A 24,218-nucleotide genomic window follows, 5' to 3' on the forward strand; every position below is an offset into this window, starting at 1 on the left:
TCATTTGCCCCCTCCCGTGCCTGAGCATGATGACTTCTATGAGTATGGACGGCACCCAACTGACGCAAAGTGGGAGAGATTCTTCGATGCAATTTGCGCACCCGGAAAAGAGGTGGAATGGATGTAATACGGTGAGAAGTTTCACTCCTCAGTTTTATCCCCTGAGGCGAAGAGCTAGTTGTATGTGGTTAACAGCCGCCTCATTCCGTCCAAAAACACCACGGAGGTAAATGCACCCCGAGCCGCCTTGATTTGGTGTTTTATGAAGGGTCTTGACTTCGATATAGCCAAAGTAATGCACGGCGAGATGTTCGTCCGCTGCCCAGTGAGAAGGTATGGGTTCTTTTTCCCCTCTCTAGTGACTCAGCTTTGCAGGCAAGCTCGGGTGCTCGAGAATCTCCGAGTGGATGGGCTAGTACGAAATGGTCTCAAGGTCCGACCTGACAAAGGCACCACGGCGACAGTGCCAGCAACATCAGGTGCAGCGGATGAGAGTAGCTCTGATGACTCGGAGGAAGGGGTGGCCGATTAGATGAATGTGGAGGGCGAAACACATGCCCATGAGCCCAGCGCAGCAGCTGCAGCACCGTCCAGAGCAGCCTCATCTTCAGGAACTGCTAGAATGTCCCGTTTTGCAGCGTTGGAGCAGGATGTGGCTGGGTTGCGCTCCTCCGTGACTGAGTTGGGTACTCGTGTAGACGCAGTGGCTACCCAACAGACGAAGTCTGAGAAAAAGTTTTTGGGCTGGCTGAGAGCTTTGGGGCGTGCATGCCATGTGAACCCCGACACTGTCTCCGACCAGGAGTAGGCATTAAGGGAAGTTCCTTTACCTCACTATTACTTCAATTCTTAAGCCACGGGGACATGTCTTCATTTTAAGTGTGGGGTGGGGGATACTTCAGTGTATATATGTAGTTGTTTAGTTTTATTTTGTTTGGTTTTGACAGTTTTAGTAATTTAGTAAGAGGTCATTAGTTAGTTCATTAGTTTAAACTAGGTAAGTGGCTTGTCGCGACGACGGATCTCTTTCGGCGGGGATCTTGAGGGACTAAGTCGATCAATCAAAAACGAAAAAAAAATGGAAATACGAAGACTCTTCCTGATGACGGATCCTTTGGATAATTTTCTTGAGGGAAGTTAGTCTAGAAAAATACCAAAAAGATTTTTATTTATTTTTTTATTTTTAGGTAGTGTAGTAACTCCCCCTTGGTTTTTCTTTGGGCCACGGTTCTTTTCCAAGGGTTTAAACTTGAACTGGGTATAGGTAGTTTTTTTGTTAGTTTATTTTTTTTATTTTTGATTTGTAGATTAGGTTTAATGGGCTACGAGCTAGAGAATCAAAAGAGAACCTATAGCGTTGACACACCTGAACACAACGGACACTAGAGTGTAACGCTTAGTCTTATTGGTTGAATCTCACTAAAGTGCCTTAATTTGTATGTTTGTCACTGACTTGAATGCTCATAATGGAGTGTCTCGATGAGTTGATCTGGAATGAGTCATATGCCATGTGTGGTGAGGTTTTTGGTGTAGTCCATGTGTTGCATTTGTGTCTAGAACTTGCCCGGTATGTGAGTCGAAGCGAAATTTTAGGTGATGCTTGGTTTGAAAAAGGATTTTAGGCTTTCTTTGATCTTTTTGAGCTTGATTGCTTATCACAAATAAAATCTATCCCTAGTTAACCCTTTTGAGCCTATAGACTTTTATTTGGCACCCACATTACAAGCCTACACCCTTTTTGTTCTTAATTGGCATTGTTTTGATTCCTTTTCCTCTTAAAGCACTTTAATCATGAGATGAGCGCTAAAATAAGTAATAAGGAATTAAGAGTGGGGTGGCTTTTGAGTGGAACCAATGAAAGGAAGAAAGGTGCACTTGTTTTGTAAAATAATACACCACTAGCAAAAATTGAAAAAAAAAAGGAATAATCTGAAGAAAAAAAAATAGAGATGAATAAATTGTTGTCTTGTTCTTACTAGTGGGTATGAATTAATGTAGTACTTAAAGAAGAAGGGAGCATTTTGGGGTGATCTTGTTTGTGAAATTAAAGTGGATTGAAGAATGTGCGCTTGAAGTTGATTATGTAGTGTGTTAAAGTGCTTAGGAGGGTTAGTCACTATTCCTAAATATATCCTACCCGTCCCTTAGCCCACATTACAACCATAAAAAGTCCTAATTGATTTTAGATCGAGTGAGCCTACATTAGTAGAGATTTACATTAGGGGCACGCTTATGGTACCAATTGCATGCATGTGACTTCTTTTGTGAGTGTGAGTGATTTTCTTTGATATATGTGAGCATGAAATTCGAATGTGTGGATTGATTCTATTTTCTTTGCTGTGATTGTGAAGGCATGTGATTCGTGAAGGAAAAGCAAGTCTTGACTTCTATGTAGAGTAATTTGAGAAAGTGTGAATATTGCGTGGCACTTGAGACTCGACCTTTGAGGCTGAGATTGTTCACTACTAGGCGTAGCATATGTGAATTGTTCTGGGTGTAATTCGTTAAGGGAAATTGTTGAGTGGAACCTCTAAAGAGTATAGTTTGATTGCTCGAGGACGAGCAATGAATTAAGTGTGGGGTGTTGATAATAGGCTAAGTCTAGGTGATTTGGCGATTGTTTATGCTCCCGCTTGATTATGTTTCAATGTCATAATATGGTTAAATGATGAAAAATGGGCTCTAATTGTGAATTTTACACATTGCAGGATGGTGAGCCTATATGATGCCTTAAAGTTGTGATTGGAGTTGCATTGGAGCAAGAAAGACCCCTCGAAGCTGAGTGCGCGCAAAGACGAGACAAAGAATTGAAGAAAAATGGCCTGAACAAGCGCGAAGTCTAGCGCGAGGTCTAGCGCGTTCGCGCTAGTTCAGAAGCGGGAGGCAGAATGTCAAGGCTAATGTTCGCGCTCCGAAACTCATCCTTAAAACATTGTTTGGGTTATACATTAACTCAATATTTGAAGATGAGTTTCAAATTTGTAATAAGTGGTTTACCTCATTTTCAAGTAAATAATATTTTCTCACAAAACTATAATATTTTTTCAAGTGAAATGCATATGCAAAATATAATTTTAAATTCCAAATACCTTTTTTCAACTTAACTTCAAAAACTATTTTTTTTCCTTCAAAAATCACATTTTTTATGTCCAAACGCCTACTAAACTAATAGACTTCTGCAGATATCAATTAAGGTGACATGATAGTATAAAGATTCTTTACACTAATAATGTATATTATTACTTAAACTATTTGGGGAACTAGTGGTAAAGAAACTAGACTAAACTAGTAGGATCCTTCTTGCCTGTCAAAGGAGAAGCACCAAATGAGATAACCAGTCCATTTAGGACATTGTCCTTGGTCACATAAATAAGTTTGGTCAATTGACCAAGTACTAACAATTTAAAACCATCAATGAGACCATGACTGCTTAAAAAAGACTTGGATTTGGACTTTGGCCTCATTGGCTCCACGTAGAATCATATGTTGAATAGTTCTAACATAGTACTAACACTACTACTTTATATAAACCAAACCAAAATATTCAAGGAAAGAAGACGGAATCCAACATTGACCATGATTACATGTTTTTTCTCCCACCTTTCTTTGCTAAGAACTAGTCATGTTCATCAATATATTTTTGAACAATTTAGTTCTACTTCTAATACTCACTTTTAAGCTAAACAAGAGAAAAGAAAGTAAGAAATCTTTGACCCCCCCCCCCCCCCCTCTCCTAAAAAATATATAAAGGCACCGTCAAGATTTGAAGTTTATGGGATTCTAGTCCTTTTAAATTACTGGTTTATAAATTAGTAATAATTTGTACATATTCAATGAATTTCTTGAGACATATAAGATTTGGATCAAAGTATAATTGGGTTCAGCAGAGCGCATAACATAAACTCTAGCTCCGTCCCCACCAACTCATATAAAGCAAAACCTAAAACGACCATAGTGATCTAGACCTAAACTCAATTGCAAACTAAATTGTGACAATAAACGGCCACTGCTTGCATAAAATCGTACGTACACGTACGTCACTAGGAGCTAATGAAAATTATATATGTGAGTATATATTATTTAAAAAAAAATGAATATATACAAACAGGCATACAATGCTTGAAAATAATAGAAAATAAATATCAATTTTTGAGATAAAGCAAAACCTAAAACGGCCATAGTTCTAGACCTAAACTCAACTGCAAACTGAATTGTGCCAATAAACGGTCACTGCTTGCATAAAATCATGCGCACACGTACGTCACTAGGAAAGACTTGCCGCTAATGAAAATTACACCATTACAATTATCTCTCAATCTCAAACTAGTTAGGATAATTAAAAGAAGATTATGCGAGTCAAAAAAAATGCAAGAAATGCTTGATTTGAAGCTCAACATGCATGCATGGCTCCTAGCATGCCATATGAAAAGGCCATCAATTAAGGTGGAACAATGCAAGTGGCATACAAGGAGCCAGGCATGTATCTATATATCATGAAAACAAGCGACTTACCTTTTATGATTTTCAGACTTTAGACTGAATCGGATTGAGAAAACCAACGGAACACTCTCTTACCTCCCACTGACCAAATAGTGCGCAATGACAATCGACCTGCAAGCTACTCAATTTTTTTTCTTAGCTGCTCCGGATTCTATCCTTGATGCTACTTACTTACATATGATACTTCCTTTCTTGATTTCTCTGTAGCCAAGGTTCTACTGAAACTACTACAAAATGTTATAGGCTAAAGTGTCATCTGCAACAGAATTTATAGGGAAAAAAGAAGAGGGGCCCCATATTTGAACTAAAAGCTAAAACTAGCAAAAGTAATAACTCATTGAGTTTGAACTGGCCCCCATATTTTCTCTCTTTTCCAATCAACTTTTTCTCTCTGGAAAGCTACCATCTTTTTGAATTGGCAGTTTATTACAAAAGACATAGCTGAATAAACCACTTAATAAAGAACTCCTTGTTTTGTTACTTTATTTTTCCTTCTAATTGGTAAAGCCCTCATTTTTTAGTTGGGGGTTTTTGTTCTTAAGAAGCTCTTGAAAAGCAGTTATTGACAGTCAAAAGCTGTCATGACCCAAGCTCATGATACCTATTGTCCGCTTTAGGCCTAAGCCTGCATGGATTTATCTTTCGGGCTATGCCACATTGAGCCTCAAAAGCGTGCGTACCATGTGAACTTGTGTTGTGCCTTATAAAACTATTCACTTTCCTCTCTCATTCCGAAGTGGAATTTGTCAAAGGTGACACGTGCACCTCTTCTTCCTAAACTTGCCAACCTAGAACCCTGTCAATCTTGCTTGACTTGTCCTCATCGATCGGCCCTCCGTGATTGGCGTCACAAACGCTAAACGGCCATATGTTTCTTGTATACCTCCATTTTGTTTTTAGAAATTAGCAGTCTTAATCACTTTTCTTTTCTTTTCCAGCGTGATAAAGCAAGTATCTTTACATTCTTTTTGAAACTGTTTTGTTTTGGAAGTATTTGATATGAGAGGTGCAAAGCATAACGTACTTTTTCTTTCCTTCATTTCCCTTCTGTCAATTTCCTCATCTCAACCTTTCGGCCTTAAAAAAGGGAAAGAAACGTGTAATATGATTTATAAGGTTTCCAGATTTGTCCAAAAACATAAGGAAAAACGAGGAAAAGCATCCTAGTTTTTATGTACCTTTTGTTGTTTAGTCACACAACTGGTTTCTTGAAACTGCTTTCTAACAGCTTCAGTGCAGTTAGCAACTAACTTCAGTTTCTACACCAGAAAAGCTTCTCCTTTTTTATCTTTCGACAGCCCACCGGAACAGAATAATGAGCATTATTCTGTCATGTCTATCGAAAACGGCCTCTCTACCTTCACAAAGATAGGAGTAAGGCAGCATATACACTGCCCTTCGCAGACCCCACTTGTGGGATTTCACTGGGTATGTTGTTGTTGTTGACTTAAGAAAGCCATGAAGTGAATGTGTCATGTCTATCGAAACAGCCTATCTACCTTCACAAAGGTAGGTGTAAGACTGCATACACACTACCCTTTCCAGACCTCACTTGTGGGATTTCACTAGGTACGTTGTTGTTGTTGTAAACTTCAGAAAGCCATGAAGTGAATGTGTCATGTCTATAGGAACAGCCTCTCTACATTCACAAAGATAGGTGGCTGCGCACACACTACCCTCTCCGTACCTCACTTGTGGGATTTCACTGGTTGTTGTTAATTTCAAAAAGCGATGAAGTGAATGTGTCATGTCTATCATAACAGCCTCTCTACCATCATAAAGGTAGGGGTAAGGATGCACACACACTACCCTCCCCAGACTCCACTTGTAGGATTTCACTGTATAGTTGTTGTAGTTGTTGCTGCCTTCAGAAAGCCATGAACTGAATGTTTTTGCTTTAAAACAAGTCCATTTATCTAAACAAATATGAGGTATATGATACTAAAATTGTTTCACTATTTGCAAAAGAATATATGCTTTAGTTTTTATACCAACTTGCACATGCACACAACTGGAGTGGCTAACATGAATATTCAAAATTCTATTGAATGAGTAGGAAAAGCAAAGGTTCAACAAGGATAAAGACACTTTTTTGGTTGGAACTAATTCCACAAAGCTACATATATATTGAATATTCTTTTGAAAAAGACCACTCAATATTTGTAGCTTTATGGAATTAGTGCAATTAAAAAAAGTGCCCTGATCCTAGTTGAACCTTTGCTTTTCCTACTCCTCTAATACTAACAACCCTATTGGTACAATAAAACATGCACATAAAAACAACTTCTGGTTCTATAGATTCATGAACTTTCTTTTGTCCTGTAGGTCATAGATCTCCTTAACAGATCTAGATCAAATCAAAGATCTATCCACAAGTAACTCTGAAGAATTTCTATACAAAGAAATTACATAAGTAGTCCGTCGGACATTATCCTTAACGTTAATCGGCTATAATGTACCGGAAACAGCCTCTTTACCTACATAAGATAGGGGTAAGGCTGCGTACATACTACCCTCCACAGACCCCTATTTGTGGGATTACACTGGGTTTGTTGTTGTTGTTGTAATCGGCTATAATGTCAGCAACGCTGGATAGGGGAAAAGAGGCAGTTCTCCGATACTATTAGCTGGTGAACAAGGAACGAAGTTAGATTTTTTCCTAAGAATCTGCTCCTACTCATTCAGTTTGTAAAATGTGACCTGCTAATAGTGTTTTAGCATCTCAGTAAAGGCAATAACAACAGTCAGAGGACAAAATTTGAGAGCATAATAAACTCTGCTACAAACAATATTTCTCGGAGATATGTTACATCCCGGTAAAATACAGTTGTATCTTGAATCTATGTAATAATATGGAGATCTCTCCGCCCAAAATGCATGAAATGCGATGTCACAATGTTCATTTTTGAACGAATTTTATGGACAAAGCCCCTGGATGATAACATCTTTATACATTAGCCAGCAAAAGGTATCATTCTTCTGGCCTTGTCAAAATTGCTAATAACATTTGATGCTGCACTTAAACAGGATCTACAGAAGAAGTCACGTAAAATGGACAACATTCCGACAATGACACATTGTAACATGGGAAAGGTCACGTAGGATTCAAAGAGTACTGGCGAAGGAACATACCGACCAGCTTTCTGTGTTGAGCAAGCTCTCTCAGGGGATTCGCCAACACTTCAGTTTTCACCAGTCCGTTATTGTGAAACTCACAATCTCGAGATTTAAATATCCCATGATTTCAGAAGTATAATGAGATCAGTGCTAAGAACCTTAAAAAGCTAAACCCATCAAATTTAGATTCTTGATTAGCCTTTGAAAGACACTACTATATTTCATTTGGTACTAATTGCAAAAACATATAACTGATCAATGTTACCGAAATAACAGAAAATTTTGCAAAATCAGTATTTTCAAGTGAATTATTGTTGTCTATGGTGTAAATTACATCATCATGGGGCGATAGGAAATTAAATTACCCAATTTATCTGCCATCTAACTTAGCAGGTACGCTATACCAAATTTTACTGTCTCGTCCCATCTACTCAGTGAACAAAGAAGACTATATCATTATTCAGAAATGCGGAAAATGCCTCATTATCTTGATACTAAACAAAAGATAATTTGATGCAGCACAACATATTTCATTGCTATAAGAAAATGTTAAAAACTTATTGTTGACATTTGTCCAAGAATGTGGCAAACAAAAAATATAAGCACAAAATTTACAAGCAGCTCGTAGAAATGTACAATTGCAAAAGAGCGTTACTCACCAATATGCTATCCTTGTTTTCTGAAAAATTTCAATCCACCAAAAAATTATAATAAAGACTCCGACAAGAAGCCTATGATATCATTACATCCTTCACTAGCTGCTCTAATAGAAGTGCCAAGTGTGACATATCAGGGCGCTCAGCAGGATTTTCCCGTAATGCTTGCTCTGCTATTTCAGCAAGTTTAAGTAGAGGTTCGACATTTCTTGGAAGAGCAACATAACGATCTATGATGACAGCTGCTTTGCCTTGTCTGATCAGAGGCAGTGCCCAGTCAATAATACTTGGAGGTGTGCAATCCCGGTCGTAAGCTTTTCTTCCACTAAGAATCTCTAGCAGCACGATCCCAAAGTTATAGACATCAGTCGTCACATCTCCGTTAAGATCCTTCTCATTAGGTGTAAGCAGTCCAAAATCTGCAATACGAGCTCCCCAATCAGCGTCCAAGAGAATGTTCGAACTCTTCACATCACGGTGCACAATAGGAGGAGAAACTTCCTTGTGAAGGTACTCGAGCCCCTTAGCAGCCTGCATTGCAATCTTCAGCCTAAGGTTCCAGCTCAGAGGAGAAAGACCGCCGTGGAGGTGGTCGTTAAGCGTTCCGTGAGGCATGAGCTCGTAAACAAGAATCTGTTCCCCCATTTCTGCACAATAACCTAACAAATTAACTATACTGCTGTGGCGAACACTGCAGAGGATCTCTAGCTCCATCTCAAACTCTCGGCTGTTGGTGTGTATAATCGTAGCAGCATTGGCTCTCTTTACTGCTACTTGCCTCCCATCGGCCAGAACAGCTTTATAAACAAAGCCATAACTTCCCCTTCCAAGTTCGTTGAACTCCTTGAACCCATTAGTGGCATCTTTCAACTCTGAGAGTCGGAAAACCTGAGCTTCCCCTGGACACGGTGCCACTGACACAGGAGGATGAGGGTCGGCATTCGCATCAGTTTCCTTCTCAGACTTGCGAATACAGGAGGCGAATTGATTCTTTCCACCTTTTTTACTCTTGCTGCCTATCACGCGGATTAACAAACATAACCCAACTAAACATAACAAAAAGCCCAAAGCAGAAGATCCGATTATGAGCAGTAGTTGACGCAATTGATGCTGATGCTGGTGCTTCATCATTGCAGAGTTTTGGAGTCTGCAAACATCCGAACACGAGCTATTCTGGCAAAGAGAACAAGGCGTACAAACCCTGTCCGCATTTTCTGTACAAGAACTAGAAGGAAAGAATCCTTCGGAACAATTCACCCCACAAGGTGAACAAATCTTTAGATCTTTCCTAACACATAGATTTATCAAATCAGGCTCATTCAAAAGGCTTGCATTAAAAGAAAATTTTCCTTCCCCGCAAGAACTAGTAGGAGTACACAATCCCGGACTACACAGCTGCAACGGCGGATCATAATCTACTTGTATTGAAACATTTGTATACCAGCAATCAAGAACTAAATCGCCTTCCCTAATACCACAAGTGATAAAATCAGAGGAAGCAATAGCAAGAAAGCCTGATCCTTTTGGAATCAAAGATGAATTATAGTTTCCCCAGCATTCAATCCCATGATTATCTTTTCGAATCCCACAAAAGTGATGCACACCAGCTGCTAACGACACGAATGGCACCCCCACCGGAGGATTACCAAACGAGGCATTATTACCACCCCAACATTTGACCTCATTAGACTCTTCTAAAACCCCACAAACAGAATCAATCCCTGCAGTTAAAACATGAACATTCTCCGATATGCTCGAAATTCCAAGGCCACTTGAATTTGGACCCCAACAAAAAATCCCTCCATCCCTAACACCCCCACAACTGAACCCATCTCCAGAAACTATCTTCTTAAAAGCTGCTGAGTTAGTATACTGATTATAGAACAAAGAACTCTCCCTTGATATAAAAGTATCATTATCATTCGATTTTCGAATAATATCCCAACAATCAACACTACCCCAATCACTTTCTGAATAATAAGGTCCCCTAATAGCACACACATGACTTCTACCAGCAGCAATATGAGAGTAAGCATTAGATTTAAACACAGTAGGAACAAGATCAGACCTTGATCCTAAAGAGTCCCAACAAAATGCCTGTGAAGTGTTCGCTAAAATGCCACAAAGAAAACCATCACCACCAGAAAGAGCAGCCATAGGGGGAACATCATTAGTGGAGTCGGGTACTGCAGCAGAGGAATTAGTTTTATTTCCCCAACAAATTACATCTTGTTTGCCACTAGCATCAATAGCACAAAAGAAGCCATTTTTACCAAAAGCAGCTGAAATAGGTCCCATTGAACCAAACCCAGATGCAGATTTGAGGAATAATATGAAAGGAAGAAGATGGAAAAATGAAAGATTGAAAAGGGTGGTCATATTTGCAAGTGTTCGTTGAATGAGCAGAGAAGTGTAAAGTCATGGAGTAGTAGAAGGAGAAGAGTTTTTGGAGGTGATGAGCATTGATCAAGATTGGAGTGTTGATTTTTTGGGAGAAGTTGAGAGTTGTACTTCAGCTGGAAATGCTGATGATGAAACAACGTGGGTGTCGCCATTTTTACAGTTTTGTTGTTGGATGGACCGTTAAGAAATTGAAACTACTCTTACTTTAGTTAGTTACTGGGGAGCTCACTGTTAAAATTCTTGAATACCGTTTTAGTACGTTTTTTATTTTTGGTTTCCTAGCCGGTGTTCTATGCTCAACTATATTGCAATTCGCGTTCTCTGGTTAAGAGAGGAGCAGTCTCATCCACTGCACTACATCTTTGATGGTACCGTTTTAGTACTTACTAGTAGAGTACATTTGCGGAGTCTACTAAAGATTACAAACGTTAAAATAATTCATTTTTATTACCAGCATTGCAGCCCCTACTAATTCGGATTCACACCACATGAGTCCAACTAAAAGAGAAAGCATTCCCTATTAAGGTTTTTTTCTATTTTAAGGGCTCAATCCGAGACCTCTAGTTAGATTTTGCCTTGACCGTATATTTGTATCAAAAAATTCAATAAATGTGTAAAAATATTTAGCTTGGAATTGTTATTAATCTGTATTTGTAAAATAATTTTGAAGAAGATAAAATAACATATAAATAGAAATGTAAATGAAACAGAATTTAATCCGAGCCCATTGAATTCACAGTGTTTCCTTAGGGAGTTTAATCCCCTCCTAGTACCCAAGGTTATGGATTATTTCCTCCCAGGGTATAACGAATTACACACACTGGTGTAGCGGTACTTCAAACCCAAACACAAAGATCTGTAGCAAATCACACTTACTGTTGCTTTCTTAGTAGTTAAAACGATGCAGAAGAAAGGAGGAGAAGTCAGAAAATCATATGAAAAATCTGAGATAATGGACTGTTATTTATAGCCAATATGTTGAGCTCAAATGAAGAGGTGCATCTCTTCAAAAGGGCTGTTTACGTAAAACGGTCATAACGTAAATGGCTATTTACGCAACAACTTTATTCATTCATAAAAAAATTAAAATAAAATAGAGATTAAGAAAGTACACAAAAGAGTACTCCATATAACTTCTAGTTAATCTCATATCAAAATGAAAAAAATAATACATGTTAAAATGTTGGACAGAAAATTTACTGGTTTGATGTTAAATAAAAGAAGTTGAAACGTTTTACAAATATATACAAAATTGTACTAGAAGTTTAATATACAAATTTAGCCACTTATACTATGTTTGAATATAGAGACTGATCAGTTAGAGGCTAAAGAAAGAAAGGAAATAAATGATTGCTTTAGTATAATACTGATCATTTATTTCCACCAATTTCTTTATAAACCTATTTGGTTCTCCTTTTAGAATTTTCCTTGCAAAATAAAAAAAAATTATTTGATTTATTTAAAAAATATTATCATTACTCACTGTGCTCTGAAAATGACTTTATATTGTTTTAATAATCTTCTCCTAGTTTTTTTTTTTTTTTTGTAAAGTTTTTGTAAAAACGAAGAATTTGATTCGATTTTCTCTCCTATTTACTACGGCGACGAAGAATCAAACTATCACTATATTTATTCCTTTTTCTACTTCTTCTTCCAAGTGCAGGATAACCCCAAGGGGTTGTGGGTTTTTTTCTACCAATTGGGGCTCTCCCTTCACCACCCCCATGGGGATGGTCTACAGGGTTCATAACTACTCCTCTTACTACAGGACGCTTACCTAGCCAACGCTTAGATCCGGCTCTACCCAAACTTTTCTGGTTCACCCCAACATTCCCCACTTGTCCGACTGTTGCTGAGCAGTTTTTGGATATCAAACGGACCTCCCCAGAAGGTAATTTTAATGTGGCCGATTTCCCCTCTTTTGCAATCAGTTTCGCTACAGCACCCGCTGCTCTAGCTAATTGTCCACCCTTTCCAAGTGTGATTTCTATGTTATGTATGGCCGTGCCTAAGGGCATATCGGTTGAAGTAGATTCTTCTTTTGATCAATCAAAACCCCTTCCCAAACTGTACAAGCTTCTTCCAAAGCATACGGCTTTCTGGATGTAGATGATGATATCTATACAGATGGATCTTATATATATCGTAGAATGAAGTACCACATGGGTGGATATATATATGAATCCAAATCTGCCGAATCACTCATGTTATGATCTTCTACATCCTGGGTCTTCCCGTTCCGTCATCTGGCTTATGTTCTTCATGTAGCATTCAGACCGAATGACTCTATGAAATTACGTCGATACTTCCACATATTATGGGTAACGTAGGAGACATCTCTATTTTTCCCCCGGGGAATCTTTAGAATTCCCACTGCTTAACTTTCAATTCGNACGAAAAGGAAAGTACTACCCCTACCCCCCCCCCCACCACACACACAACACAAAAAAAAGTAACGGAAAATAGAATGAAGAGATTAAAATATCTACTTTTCAGTGTGAATTTCGATATTAATTTTTAATTATTAATAGCAAAAATTTATATATTTAAATTTTTTATAAAAAGTACATATCAAAATATTCTATAAATAAAAATACATTTAAAATATTTAATTAAATTGTATAAATATTAATACGTACTATAAATGGGATAGGGTTAGAGCTTGCACATAGGAATTACTAACCGACGTAAATTTGTATTAGTAATTGGTTCACTGACCATCAAAGGATGTGGTGCAGTGGATGAGACTGCTCTTTTCTTAATCAGAGGTCCCGGATTCGAGTCTTGGGTATGAAAAAAATTCTTTGTAGGAAGCACTTCCCTCCACCCTCCCCTCGAATGGGACCCTACGCGGCATGAATGTGGGCTCCAATACGGATACCAAATACCTGGTGAAAACCCAAAAAAAAAAAGTAATTGGTTCATTCAATTATTGAATGATTAAATTAAAAGAAAGTACAAGTACATGCAGGGACAATCATTATGGAAATTATGACGAAAAGTTGATTAGTGCAAAGTCTTCTCATTGATGAGGGATGGTAGAATGGTTAATAATGCAAATCTTTTAGTAAGATATAAATGAGGAATAATCACAAAATTATTTTAAAGTTTTTTAGAGAGGGCCCCTCAATTGTCTTACGTACCAACTAACAAACACAGATGATCATTCGCTGTACGTCTTATTAAAATTCTAGTCAAGAAAAAAAAAATTGTACCAAAACAATTCATGAAATTTGGAAGAAACATATCAAATCAAAAATTATATTATGTTCTTATCTTAACCAAAATTGTTGAGATCTTTTATTATTGGCCATGCACATGCCTTCTTTTCTCTCCTTTCTATGTAACTTTGAAAAGGGAATTTGTCACTACTTCACTTGTCTTTTTGATGTGGTCTTTTCAGCTTTACTATCTCATTTTTGGGTTCATTTCACATAAATCAAACAAAGTATTTATTGCAGAAGTTATAATGCTAAATATTGTACAAAAAAAGAATAGGACTAAATTTGCCCCTTTATTTTTATTTAAGCTCCGTTTAAGCTTTCAAACAAAAAGCTCCCTGTCATTATGAAAAAGATGCACAAAGCATTTCGCGTTTACGCCGGATCCGGAAAAGGGTCACATGTCAAGGGATGTGTATCGAAAACCTATCCTAATACAAGTATTAGTGACTGCTTCCACGGTTGAAACACGTGATCTACCATTATGAAATAGTTTAAATTTGTCCTTCAGCCATTAATTGATGAAATGTTAGTTAAATGAGATGGGAATAGTTTTGACAAATATTTTTACGTTTAAGCAAAAATTGCCAAGTTATGTCTATGGTACGACACGTCATCAATAGGCATATATCGACATGAAATTAACCCCCAAGTTCATACTAAAATTTACATTTCGCTTACCATATATATGTTTACTTGGTATATTAGGACTTAATTAGTCCTTTCAAAAATAATTCCGTGTCTTGACGTTTGAAAGATCAAGGCGTGATCAAGCAAAGAGTAATTCAAAATTTAAATTTTATGGGTTCAATTTTTTAGATTTTTAACATTATGCTCATTATACTATTAAAATTATGGATTTAGATCTAGGTTTTTATATGTACTCTATATCGTGTCGAAAAGTTACTCTCATGTTCGTATGACAACCACAGAAGCAACAAATTCTTTGCAAAATATTTAAGAACTTAAACCTTAGGATACCCGTTGGAGACATGTAACATCTTCCTTTTTCTCATGTTATACTCTCAGTCTAAATAAATAAATAGGTAAAAAACAAGAAGGAAGCATCAAAAGTTAATGTCGGACGTGTAGAAGAGGTCAAATTTTTAAAAAGCTTATGTTTTGTGAAATAATAATTTTATTATCAGATCATGTGGACCAATAAGAACAAGTAATTTTTAGTATCAAGTTTGATATGATAATCTGAAAAATAGGTAATAATTTGTTACAACCAATTGAATTATATGGATAATTTTCTTTTATCCTTTCAGTGTTCACATACACTAATAGTGAAAAATATTTATATGTTGGGTGAGCGAAGAGAATTGATAGCTGAAAATATTGAAAATATACATATAAGGTGTGGCGTGTAATTAAGGATCTCTTTATGGTAGTGAGGCTTTGGGAAAAATTATGCGGGCTTGATACAAAGCGGATAACGTCAAATTTTGAGGTCACTATTGAAGTTATAATCGCATTGCACAAAATTTTGCTAAGTGTATCCGCTCGGATCTGAAGTAATTCAATCTCTTCAATGCAACTTCAGAAATCAAATATAAAGTTCTTTTATCTTTCAAGTGCAACTTCAGGAATTCGAATTTTAAGTAGTTCAATCTCTTCAATGTAACTTCAGATTTCGAAAGTTCGAAAACATAAACTTATTCTTCGAACTTCAACAATCCAACACACAATTTAACGACCAAATTTACTCTAAATAGGCTCAAATTTGAAACATAACTTTTACATATCATAAGGAACAAACTCCATTCATCAAATTATCAAAACAAATTAATTTAAGTATCCCTTTTGCAACTAGAAGAAGAAGAAGAGAGCACAAAGAACAAGAAAACAGCATCAAAGAAGAAGAGAAAATTGTATGTATTTAAAATTACCAAAAACTAAGTATCAGTTAAATCTTTTTTAAAAAGTGAGTACAAAATTAATAGGTATTGCAAAACTGGACGTCACATAAATTTTTTACCAATATTACACGCTAAAAGTATTATTGAACCGTTGTAGCCTAACATTACCCCATCAGTAGATTTTAACTTAGTGTTGCAAGATAACATGTCTTAGTGTATTTTTTTATGGAAAGCTACATGCTTGTTTTTTATGATCTGATAATGAATTATTTTTTTTCAAGACCGCTGGCTAGTGTATAAAATTTATTTAAACTCTAAAAAAGGTAAAGCAACCACAATTTGCTAGTATGTAGTAGACTTTGCAGTCTCTCTATTTTCTGGTTATTACGTTGTTGATATTATCTGTCTTTCTTTCTTGCTTCCTGTGATATTACTGCGCCACTGCCTCTTCTCATCTTCTTGAGCCGAGGGTCTATCTGTAACGACCCGGCCGGTCGTTTCGAGAGTTGTAGCCTCATTCCCCATTCTCTGCTCCTTTTGTACTCTACAACTGTTATATGACTTACCGGGTTGGTTGGTTCGGGTCCGGAGAGATTTCAGAGTGAATTGAGACACTTAGTCTCATAATTGAAAGCTTAAGTTGGAAAAGTTGATCGGATATCGACTTATGTGTAAATGACCTTGGATTTGAAATTTTGATGGTTCTGTTAGCTCTGTTGGGTGATTTTGGACTTAGGAGCGCGTCCGGATTTTGATTTGGAGGTCCGCAGTAGAATTAGGTCTGAAATGGCGAAAGTTGGAATTTTGAAAAGTTTGACCGGGATTGGACTTTTTGATATCGGGTTCTGATTGGATTTCCGGAAGTTGAAGTAGGTTTGTGGTGTCATTTGTGACTTGTGTGCAAAATTTGAAGTCAATCGGACGTGATTTGATAGGTTTCGACGTCGTTTGTAAAATTTGAAAATTTCAAAGTTCATTAGGCTTGAATCTATGTGCGATTAGTGTTTTTGATGTTGTTTGAGGTGGTTTGAAGGCTCGACTAAGTTTGTATCGTTTTTTAGGACTTGCTCGTATGTTTGGTTGAGGTCCCGGGGGCCTCGGGTTAATTTGGGTTGGCTAACAGATCAAAGTTGGATGTTGAAGGATTGCTGAAGTGTGATTCCTGCTGGTGTAATGGCACCTGCGGATGAGGAATCGCAGGTGCGAGCCCGCAGAAGCGAGAAGGAAGCCGCAGAAGCGGCCAAGGAAGTGAGGCAGCAGATGGTCGTAGGTGCGATGGTTTTCCCGCACCTGCATGACTGCGAATGCGGATTTGGCCTTGTAGCTAGTCTCCGCAGAAGCGGATGTTTGTCTCGCAGAAGCGAGTCCGCATGAGCGAAAACTTGGTCGCAGGTGCGGAGTTAGCCGCAGAAGCGGTCATTGAGGCGCACCTGCGAGGCCGCAGAAGCGGCTAAGTTGCCGTAGGTGCGGAAAGCCTGGGCAGAATCTATATAAATGAAGGTTCCGAGATTTTTGCCATTTATAACATTTTGAGCTCGGATTTTGGAGGTTTTTGAGAGGGGTTTTGAATAAATTCTTGAGGTAAGCTCCTTGTGTCTATTCTTCTTCAATAATTATGTTTCCCCACTGATTTTCTACCTAGTTGGTGTGTTTTTGAGGTGAAATTTGGGAGTTCGAGGCTAGAGATTTGGAGAGTTAATTTTGGGGGTTTGAGTGGCGAAATGATGTCGGATTTTGATAAGTTTGGTATGGTTAGACTCGTGAGTGAATGGGTTTTGGGTTTTGTGACTTTTGTCGGATTTCGAGATGTGGGTTCGGGGGGCGGCTTTTGGCCAATTTCGGATTCCGACTTATAATTTTGTATTTTTCTTGTGGAATTGATTCTTTTAGCCCGTATTGATTGTATTATAGTGCTTGTGGCTAGATTCGAGACATTTGGAGGCAGACTCGCGAGGCAAAGGCATATTGGAGTAGAGTTTTGCTCAAATTGAGGTAAGTAACAGTTCTAAATCTGGTTCTGAGGGTATGAAACCCCGGATTATGCGTCATGTGATTGGTTTGGAGGCGACGCACATGCTAGGTGACGGGCGTGTGGGTGTGTACCGTAGAAATTATGACTTGGTCCATTTCTTGGAACTGTAAAGTTGAACAACTTGTTGTTAGCCATATGCTCTCCCTGTGTTATAGAAATTTGACCGCTAATCATGTTAGAAATCATGTTTATGCTATGTGTTGACACTATTTGTAACGACCCGATCGGTCGTTTTGAGCTCTGGCACATCGTTCAGCAGTCTGAGGACAGGAACAGCTTCATTTTAGGTATTATGACTTGTACGCGTGGTCGGAATTAAGTTTTAGGAAGTTCAGAGTTGATTTGGAAAGAGAATTCTCATTTCGGAAGCTTAAAGTTGAAAGAATTAACTAAGATTGGATTTTTAAGTAAACGACCTCAGAATTGGGATCTGAAGGTTCCAGCAGGTTCGTATGATGATTTCGGACTTGGGCGTATGTCCGGATCGGGTCTTGGATGACCCGGGAGCGTTTTGGCGCCTATTGTGGAAGTTAGCATATTGGAAGAAATTTCATACGTTCGGCTTGAAGTGCATTTCAGTGTTATCGATGTCCGTTTGGAATTCCGAGTCTGTGAATAGCTCCGTATGGTGATTCTGGAGTCGGGAGCGCGATCGGAAGTGAATTCGGAGGTCCGTAGGTCATTTTTGAGTCATTTGGCTAAAGATAGAAATTTGAAGGTTTTTGAGAAGTTTGACCGGAAGTGGACTTTTTGATATCGGGGTCGGAATCCGATTCCGAAAGTTGGAATAGGTCCGTAATGTCGAATATGACTTGTATGCAAAATTTGAGGTCAATCGGACGTGATTTGATAGGTTTAAGCATCGAAAGTTAAAGTTGGAAGTTCTAAAGTTCATAAAGCTTGGATTGGGGGTTGATTCATGATTTTAGCGTTGTTTGATATGATTTGAGGCCTCGAGTAAGTCCGTAATGTGTTTTGGGACTGGTTGGTGTGATTGGTCGGGGTCCCGGGGGCCTCGGGTGTGTTTCGGGTTGCATCTCGCTCTTATTTGATGTTTCAACATCGTTTCTTTGGACATAAAAGGGTACCATATTAAGCAATGAGCTTCAAATTAAGTTTTTATTGTACCATTATATCCGTATCGTAATTACGGAGCCATAGCAAAAAGAATCGTCGAATTTGGACATCGTATGAGGAAGTTATGCTCATTTCCGTGTCGAAAAAAGTGCTGGTTGCTGTCATAACCGCAGAAGCGAGACCGCAGAAGCGGAAATTTTCCGCAGAAGCGGAAATTTTTCCGCAGAAGCGAAAACTGCTGGAGGCAGAGAGATTTCTTTAAAAATCGAAGTTTGGCTCATTTTCACTTCATTTCTTCCATGGGAGCCGATTTTGGAGCAACTTTGGAGTGCCATTTTCATCACCAAGCATGAGTTTTGGAGCGTTGTGCATCGTTCGAGTCTTCGGAAGGGCGTGGAATGTCGGTTATGGACCTTCGGAGCGAGGTGAGTCTCCTTTCTAACCTTGTAAGAGGGAATTGTCCCCATAGGTGAAATAATTGATTATGTGCTCCTATTTGTGGGGGCTACGTACGCACGAGGTGACGAGAATCCGTGCGTAGCTACTATTATGCTATTGTCCGGGTAGTTAGGACCCAAAAGCATGCTATACTTGGATTATTTATGAACCTATTGATAGCTTGAATTGCTTAAATCACATCGAATTAGTAAACGAATTTCTAAACAGATAAAACTTTATTTTTCTTAAATGGTTAAAAGAGGATTGTTTTCATTGGATAATTACTCCGTGTGGACTTCTTGATTGACTGTTTGTGTGTTTATTTATGGAACGGGCCGAACGCCTCGGTAGATTAAATAGATGCATCTATAGGCACGCCGTCGACCCTCGGCAAGTGCACAGTTTATTTCTTGGATCGGGTCGTCGCCTCGGCATAATATGCGCATGCTTGCATTGCTTATCCTGAAACTTAATGAAGTTGATATTGCCTTTTTGGCCCGCTATAAACTAATAAAGATAACGATAAGTAAATCTTGGAATTTCCTTATTATTTGAGAAGGTGTTACCTGTTTTCTTGCTCTATGAGTTATAATTGCTAGATAAATCCATGTTTTCCTCACATCTTCACCATATTATTATTGGACCACTAGTAAGTGTCGAAGTTGACCATCTCGTCTCTACTTCTTCGAGATTAGACGGGATACTCATTAAGTACACGTTGTTTTCGTACTCATACTACACTTCTGTGCATTTTTGTTGCACAGGTATATGTAACTCTAGTGGCCTACTAGGCGTAGCAGCATAGTGGAGACGGAGACTTAGGTGAGCTGCACTTCTTGAGGCGACCCGCATTCAGCAGAGTCTCTTTCAATTATCTGTATTTATTTTCTGTCCAATATGGTGTTCCGGACAGTTGTTGTACTTTATTTGATTTTTCTTAGAAATTGCTCATGCACTTGTGACACCGGGTTCTGGGATGGTTTGAAGTATTTTGTATTAACTGCTTATCATTTAAATTTGATTTGAGACAATTATCTTTTAAATTGCTAAATTTGAAGGAAAATCCTAGATTTCAAAAGTATTAAAACGAGAATTTGATTAAGTTATTTGGTTGGCTTGCCTGACAGCAGTGTCCGGCGCCATCACGACCCTTAGTGGATTTTAAACCGTGACAACATGGTATCAGAGCACTAGGTTCCTAGGGTTTCACGAGTCATGAGCAAGTCTAGTAGAGTCTCGTGGATCGGTACGGAGACGTCTGTACTTATCCTCGGGAGGCTGCAGGACTGTTAGGAGTACTTCCCTTGTTGATTCCTTATCGTGCGATTTGATCCTTGGAGGCGTATGCCTTTAATTCATTCCTACTCAATCTTACGCGACACAAAGCGCTTGTTATAAATCGAGAATTGAAGAATCATAACGGTACTACGGATGTGGTGCGGGATATTTCTCCCGGTGTTGTTGATTTGATTATTATCGTCGCCTTATGGAAGGATATCGTAATGTTTCAGCTCAGTAACGGTACTTCTGAGGGCTTTGGGGATAGGCACAAGTTGCCATGATGCCTATGAATGACTGTTCCGCAGTAGTGATATGATGGTAGGATGTTTGCCCACGTGTCGGGGCAGTGAATGACTTGAAGAGAGGTTTACTCCGTGCTTAATCAAGAGATTTAGTATTTTATTCGCGGCAGGGGAAAGGCAAGCGGACTAAGGATGGTCAGATGTGGGCTGGTGGAAGTAATGAGACTTGGTATTTGCAAGCGTGGTGGAGCTTTCTTCTATGATGGGGTGTCGTTGTCCTAATTGAACGTACTAAGTTAGTCGGTGTTATGATCTGCTACAATTCGCCTTTGGGGCAAGATATTGTGAAATAGTATTGGAGATACAACTGTCAGATATCGCAGGGTGCGGAGGTTCAGGATTGAATCGGTATTTCTAATGTTGACGGTTCGATAAAGATGACCTTCGGAAAGGTTTAAAGTTAGCAGCAATTGTGGGTTCAAGTGCCACGAAGATAGATTTTTATTAAAGGCAGCCACTGAATATCAAAGGACGAGGAAGGACATGTGGGAAGCGTCAGGCGGTTTTCAAAAATTCTAAATAGGCCAGGTATATGAAGCGAAGGTCGAGTAGTCGATTAAGGGGATGAGTTCCGCCAAAGTGGGAGAGTGGCGGAGTTACATATGGGCTTTGCAGTGGGATGACCACATACCTTAAGGTGAGTTTGGGGCGATTTGAGAATATTAGTGCTTGGTTATTGGGGTCTACGGATCTAATTTGAAGTAGCGGTTCTTGTGCGACAGGAGATTTAATATAACGAAAAGTAGCCGCTTAAATGAAGAAGGATGCAGCATAACTTTGAATTGGAAGGATGTTGCCGCACATTTAAATGATGTCCACGAGGGGTAAATGGACCTATGCAGCTGGAGAGTGAGCTCAGACTCAGGACGAGTTATTGATGTCGTAGTGATTGTACCCCGTGTAGCAGCGCTGGAAGATGTCGGGAGTGATTTCTACAGGTAGTTCATCCCTGTGAGCAGGCTAGCGATCGCGTGGTTGGCGAGCTTCTGCGATGAATTCTATTGGTTATACAGCAAAGGGATCGGTCGTGCGAATGTTGTTGATGATTCTGAGTATAAAAAGGGGGTTTCTATAGTAAGATATCGAGCATGTTGGCAGTTGATTGCGCAAGGTTATGTCAATAGGAGATTAAGAATCCTGGTAAATTCCAGAGTTGTGTAATAGTGGCTTCGAGTTAAGTGGGAGAGTCCCACCGCCTATGATGGGGTTGCATGGTTAACTACTTGCGAGGTTTCTGGTTATTAGCATATTGATGGGCTATTTCAGCAACGGGAAAAGACCATAAGTGATAATTTGAGCAGAGGAATTATTAAAGGTAGGCTATCATTGGCCTTATTGGCCATGTTCAGACTTGGGGAAGGATTCAAGATTGTGTTTGTAAAGATGCGGGTTCCAAGGGAAGGGATTCTGCCAGGTGCATCACCAATGGGGTATTCATGTGCTAGAAGATTTATGGAATTGATTATATTCGGGGCCAAGTCAGAGCGGGTGGCTCTCAACAACGGTCCTAGTGAATTCAAAAGATAAAGTGTGATGGCTAATGATTTCGAGCCTATAGATACGGTTTAGAATCGAGCTTGATAGCAGCCTATGAGAAGAGGCACAGAGTGTTCTATGATGTTTTGACTTGCAGTGTAGAACTTGAGAGGAAAATGAGAAGAGATTTCGAATTCGTAATAGGATTAACAGAATGGGCATATCAGTTGAGGGTGCGAATATGCGCGCAAGGAAGGTATGAAGTGGTTCGTGGGATTCGGGACAGCATGGTCTCGTGATTCAAGGTCACTCGAGATGAGTGCAGATGGAGTATGTTATGTGTTGGATGGAGTTAGTATTATCTCTAAGGCAATCAAGGATAAATTGGAAGGAGGTAGATTGATTAGCCATAGTTGAATTTGGCATATTGGTATTAGTGATCAGTTCCTTCAGCGTGATCAAGTTATGCAAGTGATTTGTGATGGTACGTGTCAGGCCTATCGGCCGCCGTAATTGATTTTATTCAGAGGTATTCCACTGTTATGGCCTGTTGCGTATAGGCGGACCTTGGAAGGGTTATGGTGGGGTTCGACCACTACTTTGAGATTTGTAAATTCTACGGTCATGAGAATTCACCTGTGTGCTGCTATGGTTCTCCTGAAGTGAGTTAAGTGGAAAGTTTTATATGATGAAGTGTTAACCTAATAGTGGTTCCGAATCTATGAAGGAAACCGTGTTCTATCGTATGTTGGCATGTTAGGTGCAGTGAGTGGTATGGAATTTGAAGTGGAGATCAAGGTAACAGTTCGGTGTGGACAAGGATGTCACGAGCTCAGACGAGCAGGAAAGGAGTTTCGATGTTTAAGGTAAGTTGGTATTGTCTTCAGCGTCACCTGAGATCGGTGTTTTGTGAAAAAGGCTTTGCATCTTGGTTAATGATTCTTGATCGCTTTTCAGCGTTAGTGCGACCGGTGGTTTGGAGGTAAGACCCAGTTATTTGTTATGGTAGGTTGTGGGAGTGTGTCCCACAGGAAGATTGTATAAATGTGGCATGTAGTCACTTGATTGATTGAAGATTTAAACCAAATATGAAGGTTGTAGTGATTTCGTTAAATTGAGACTTGATGCCTGGAGGGCACTCGGATTCTGAGTTGTGGACTGTGGATGAGTACTCCGGTTATGACGGTTGTTCTTGTGTGTTATAAGAAGGGGGAAGTTAGTATGGACCTTTGAAAGGTTATTGGCCTAGTTTGATACGATCAGGATCGACTTGAGGTCGGTGGATGGATTTAAGCGTGAATATGGGCCCTATGTCAGGCCAGTTGTGTTCATTTCAACAAGCGTTCCTTATGGAAGAGCAGTCGGGGTGTTATTTGTCGTCAGCTATTTCGTGCAATGATATATATATATGTATTGCGCCGTATGAGTTGTGAGACTGGCTTGGTAAATTTCTTATGTGTTGAGATTTCGCGTAGCGATGATGTTATATGAGCAGGTGGCTCTTGAGATTCGGATCGGGTATCGCACCTCAGTTGTGCTTGAATTTTGTAGCCTATAGTGCTATTTGTTCCCTCAGGAATGGTATTATGCACCTAGCGTGTTTCTGACCGATATTTGGTATTTCGTTTTAGCGAGCAATTTAGCTCGACGTATATCTCCTTATGTGAGTTCGATGTGTGGATCGGGTGGCACGCCGTCATGGGTATGTTTTTTGGATCGGGTTGCACGCCGCAACAGTGTGGTGTTCGGTACAGTTCCTCATATTTGTTTTTATGTGTTCTGTTTCCTATTTTCCGAGGAAAACTCATATTAGCTGTGCGCCCGCGTCGCATGTATGATTCGCGAGCGGGGTA

General features: G+C 39.1%; 1 protein-coding gene across 1 annotated transcript; it reads right to left on the reverse strand.

Moving 5' to 3' along the window:
- Nucleotides 1-8,126: 8,126 nt before the first annotated feature.
- On the reverse strand, nucleotides 8,127-10,882 carry LOC109220902 (serine/threonine-protein kinase-like protein CCR1). Its single transcript, XM_019385373.1, has one exon. The coding sequence runs from the start codon at nucleotides 10,650-10,652 to the stop codon at nucleotides 8,349-8,351; it is 2,304 nt and encodes a 767-aa protein (XP_019240918.1). The 5' UTR covers nucleotides 10,653-10,882; the 3' UTR covers nucleotides 8,127-8,348.
- Between the last annotated feature and the right edge of the window lie 13,336 nt (nucleotides 10,883-24,218).

Source organism: Nicotiana attenuata, unplaced genomic scaffold (assembly GCF_001879085.1).
Source record: "Nicotiana attenuata strain UT unplaced genomic scaffold, NIATTr2, whole genome shotgun sequence".
NCBI lineage: Eukaryota > Viridiplantae > Streptophyta > Magnoliopsida > Solanales > Solanaceae > Nicotiana > Nicotiana attenuata.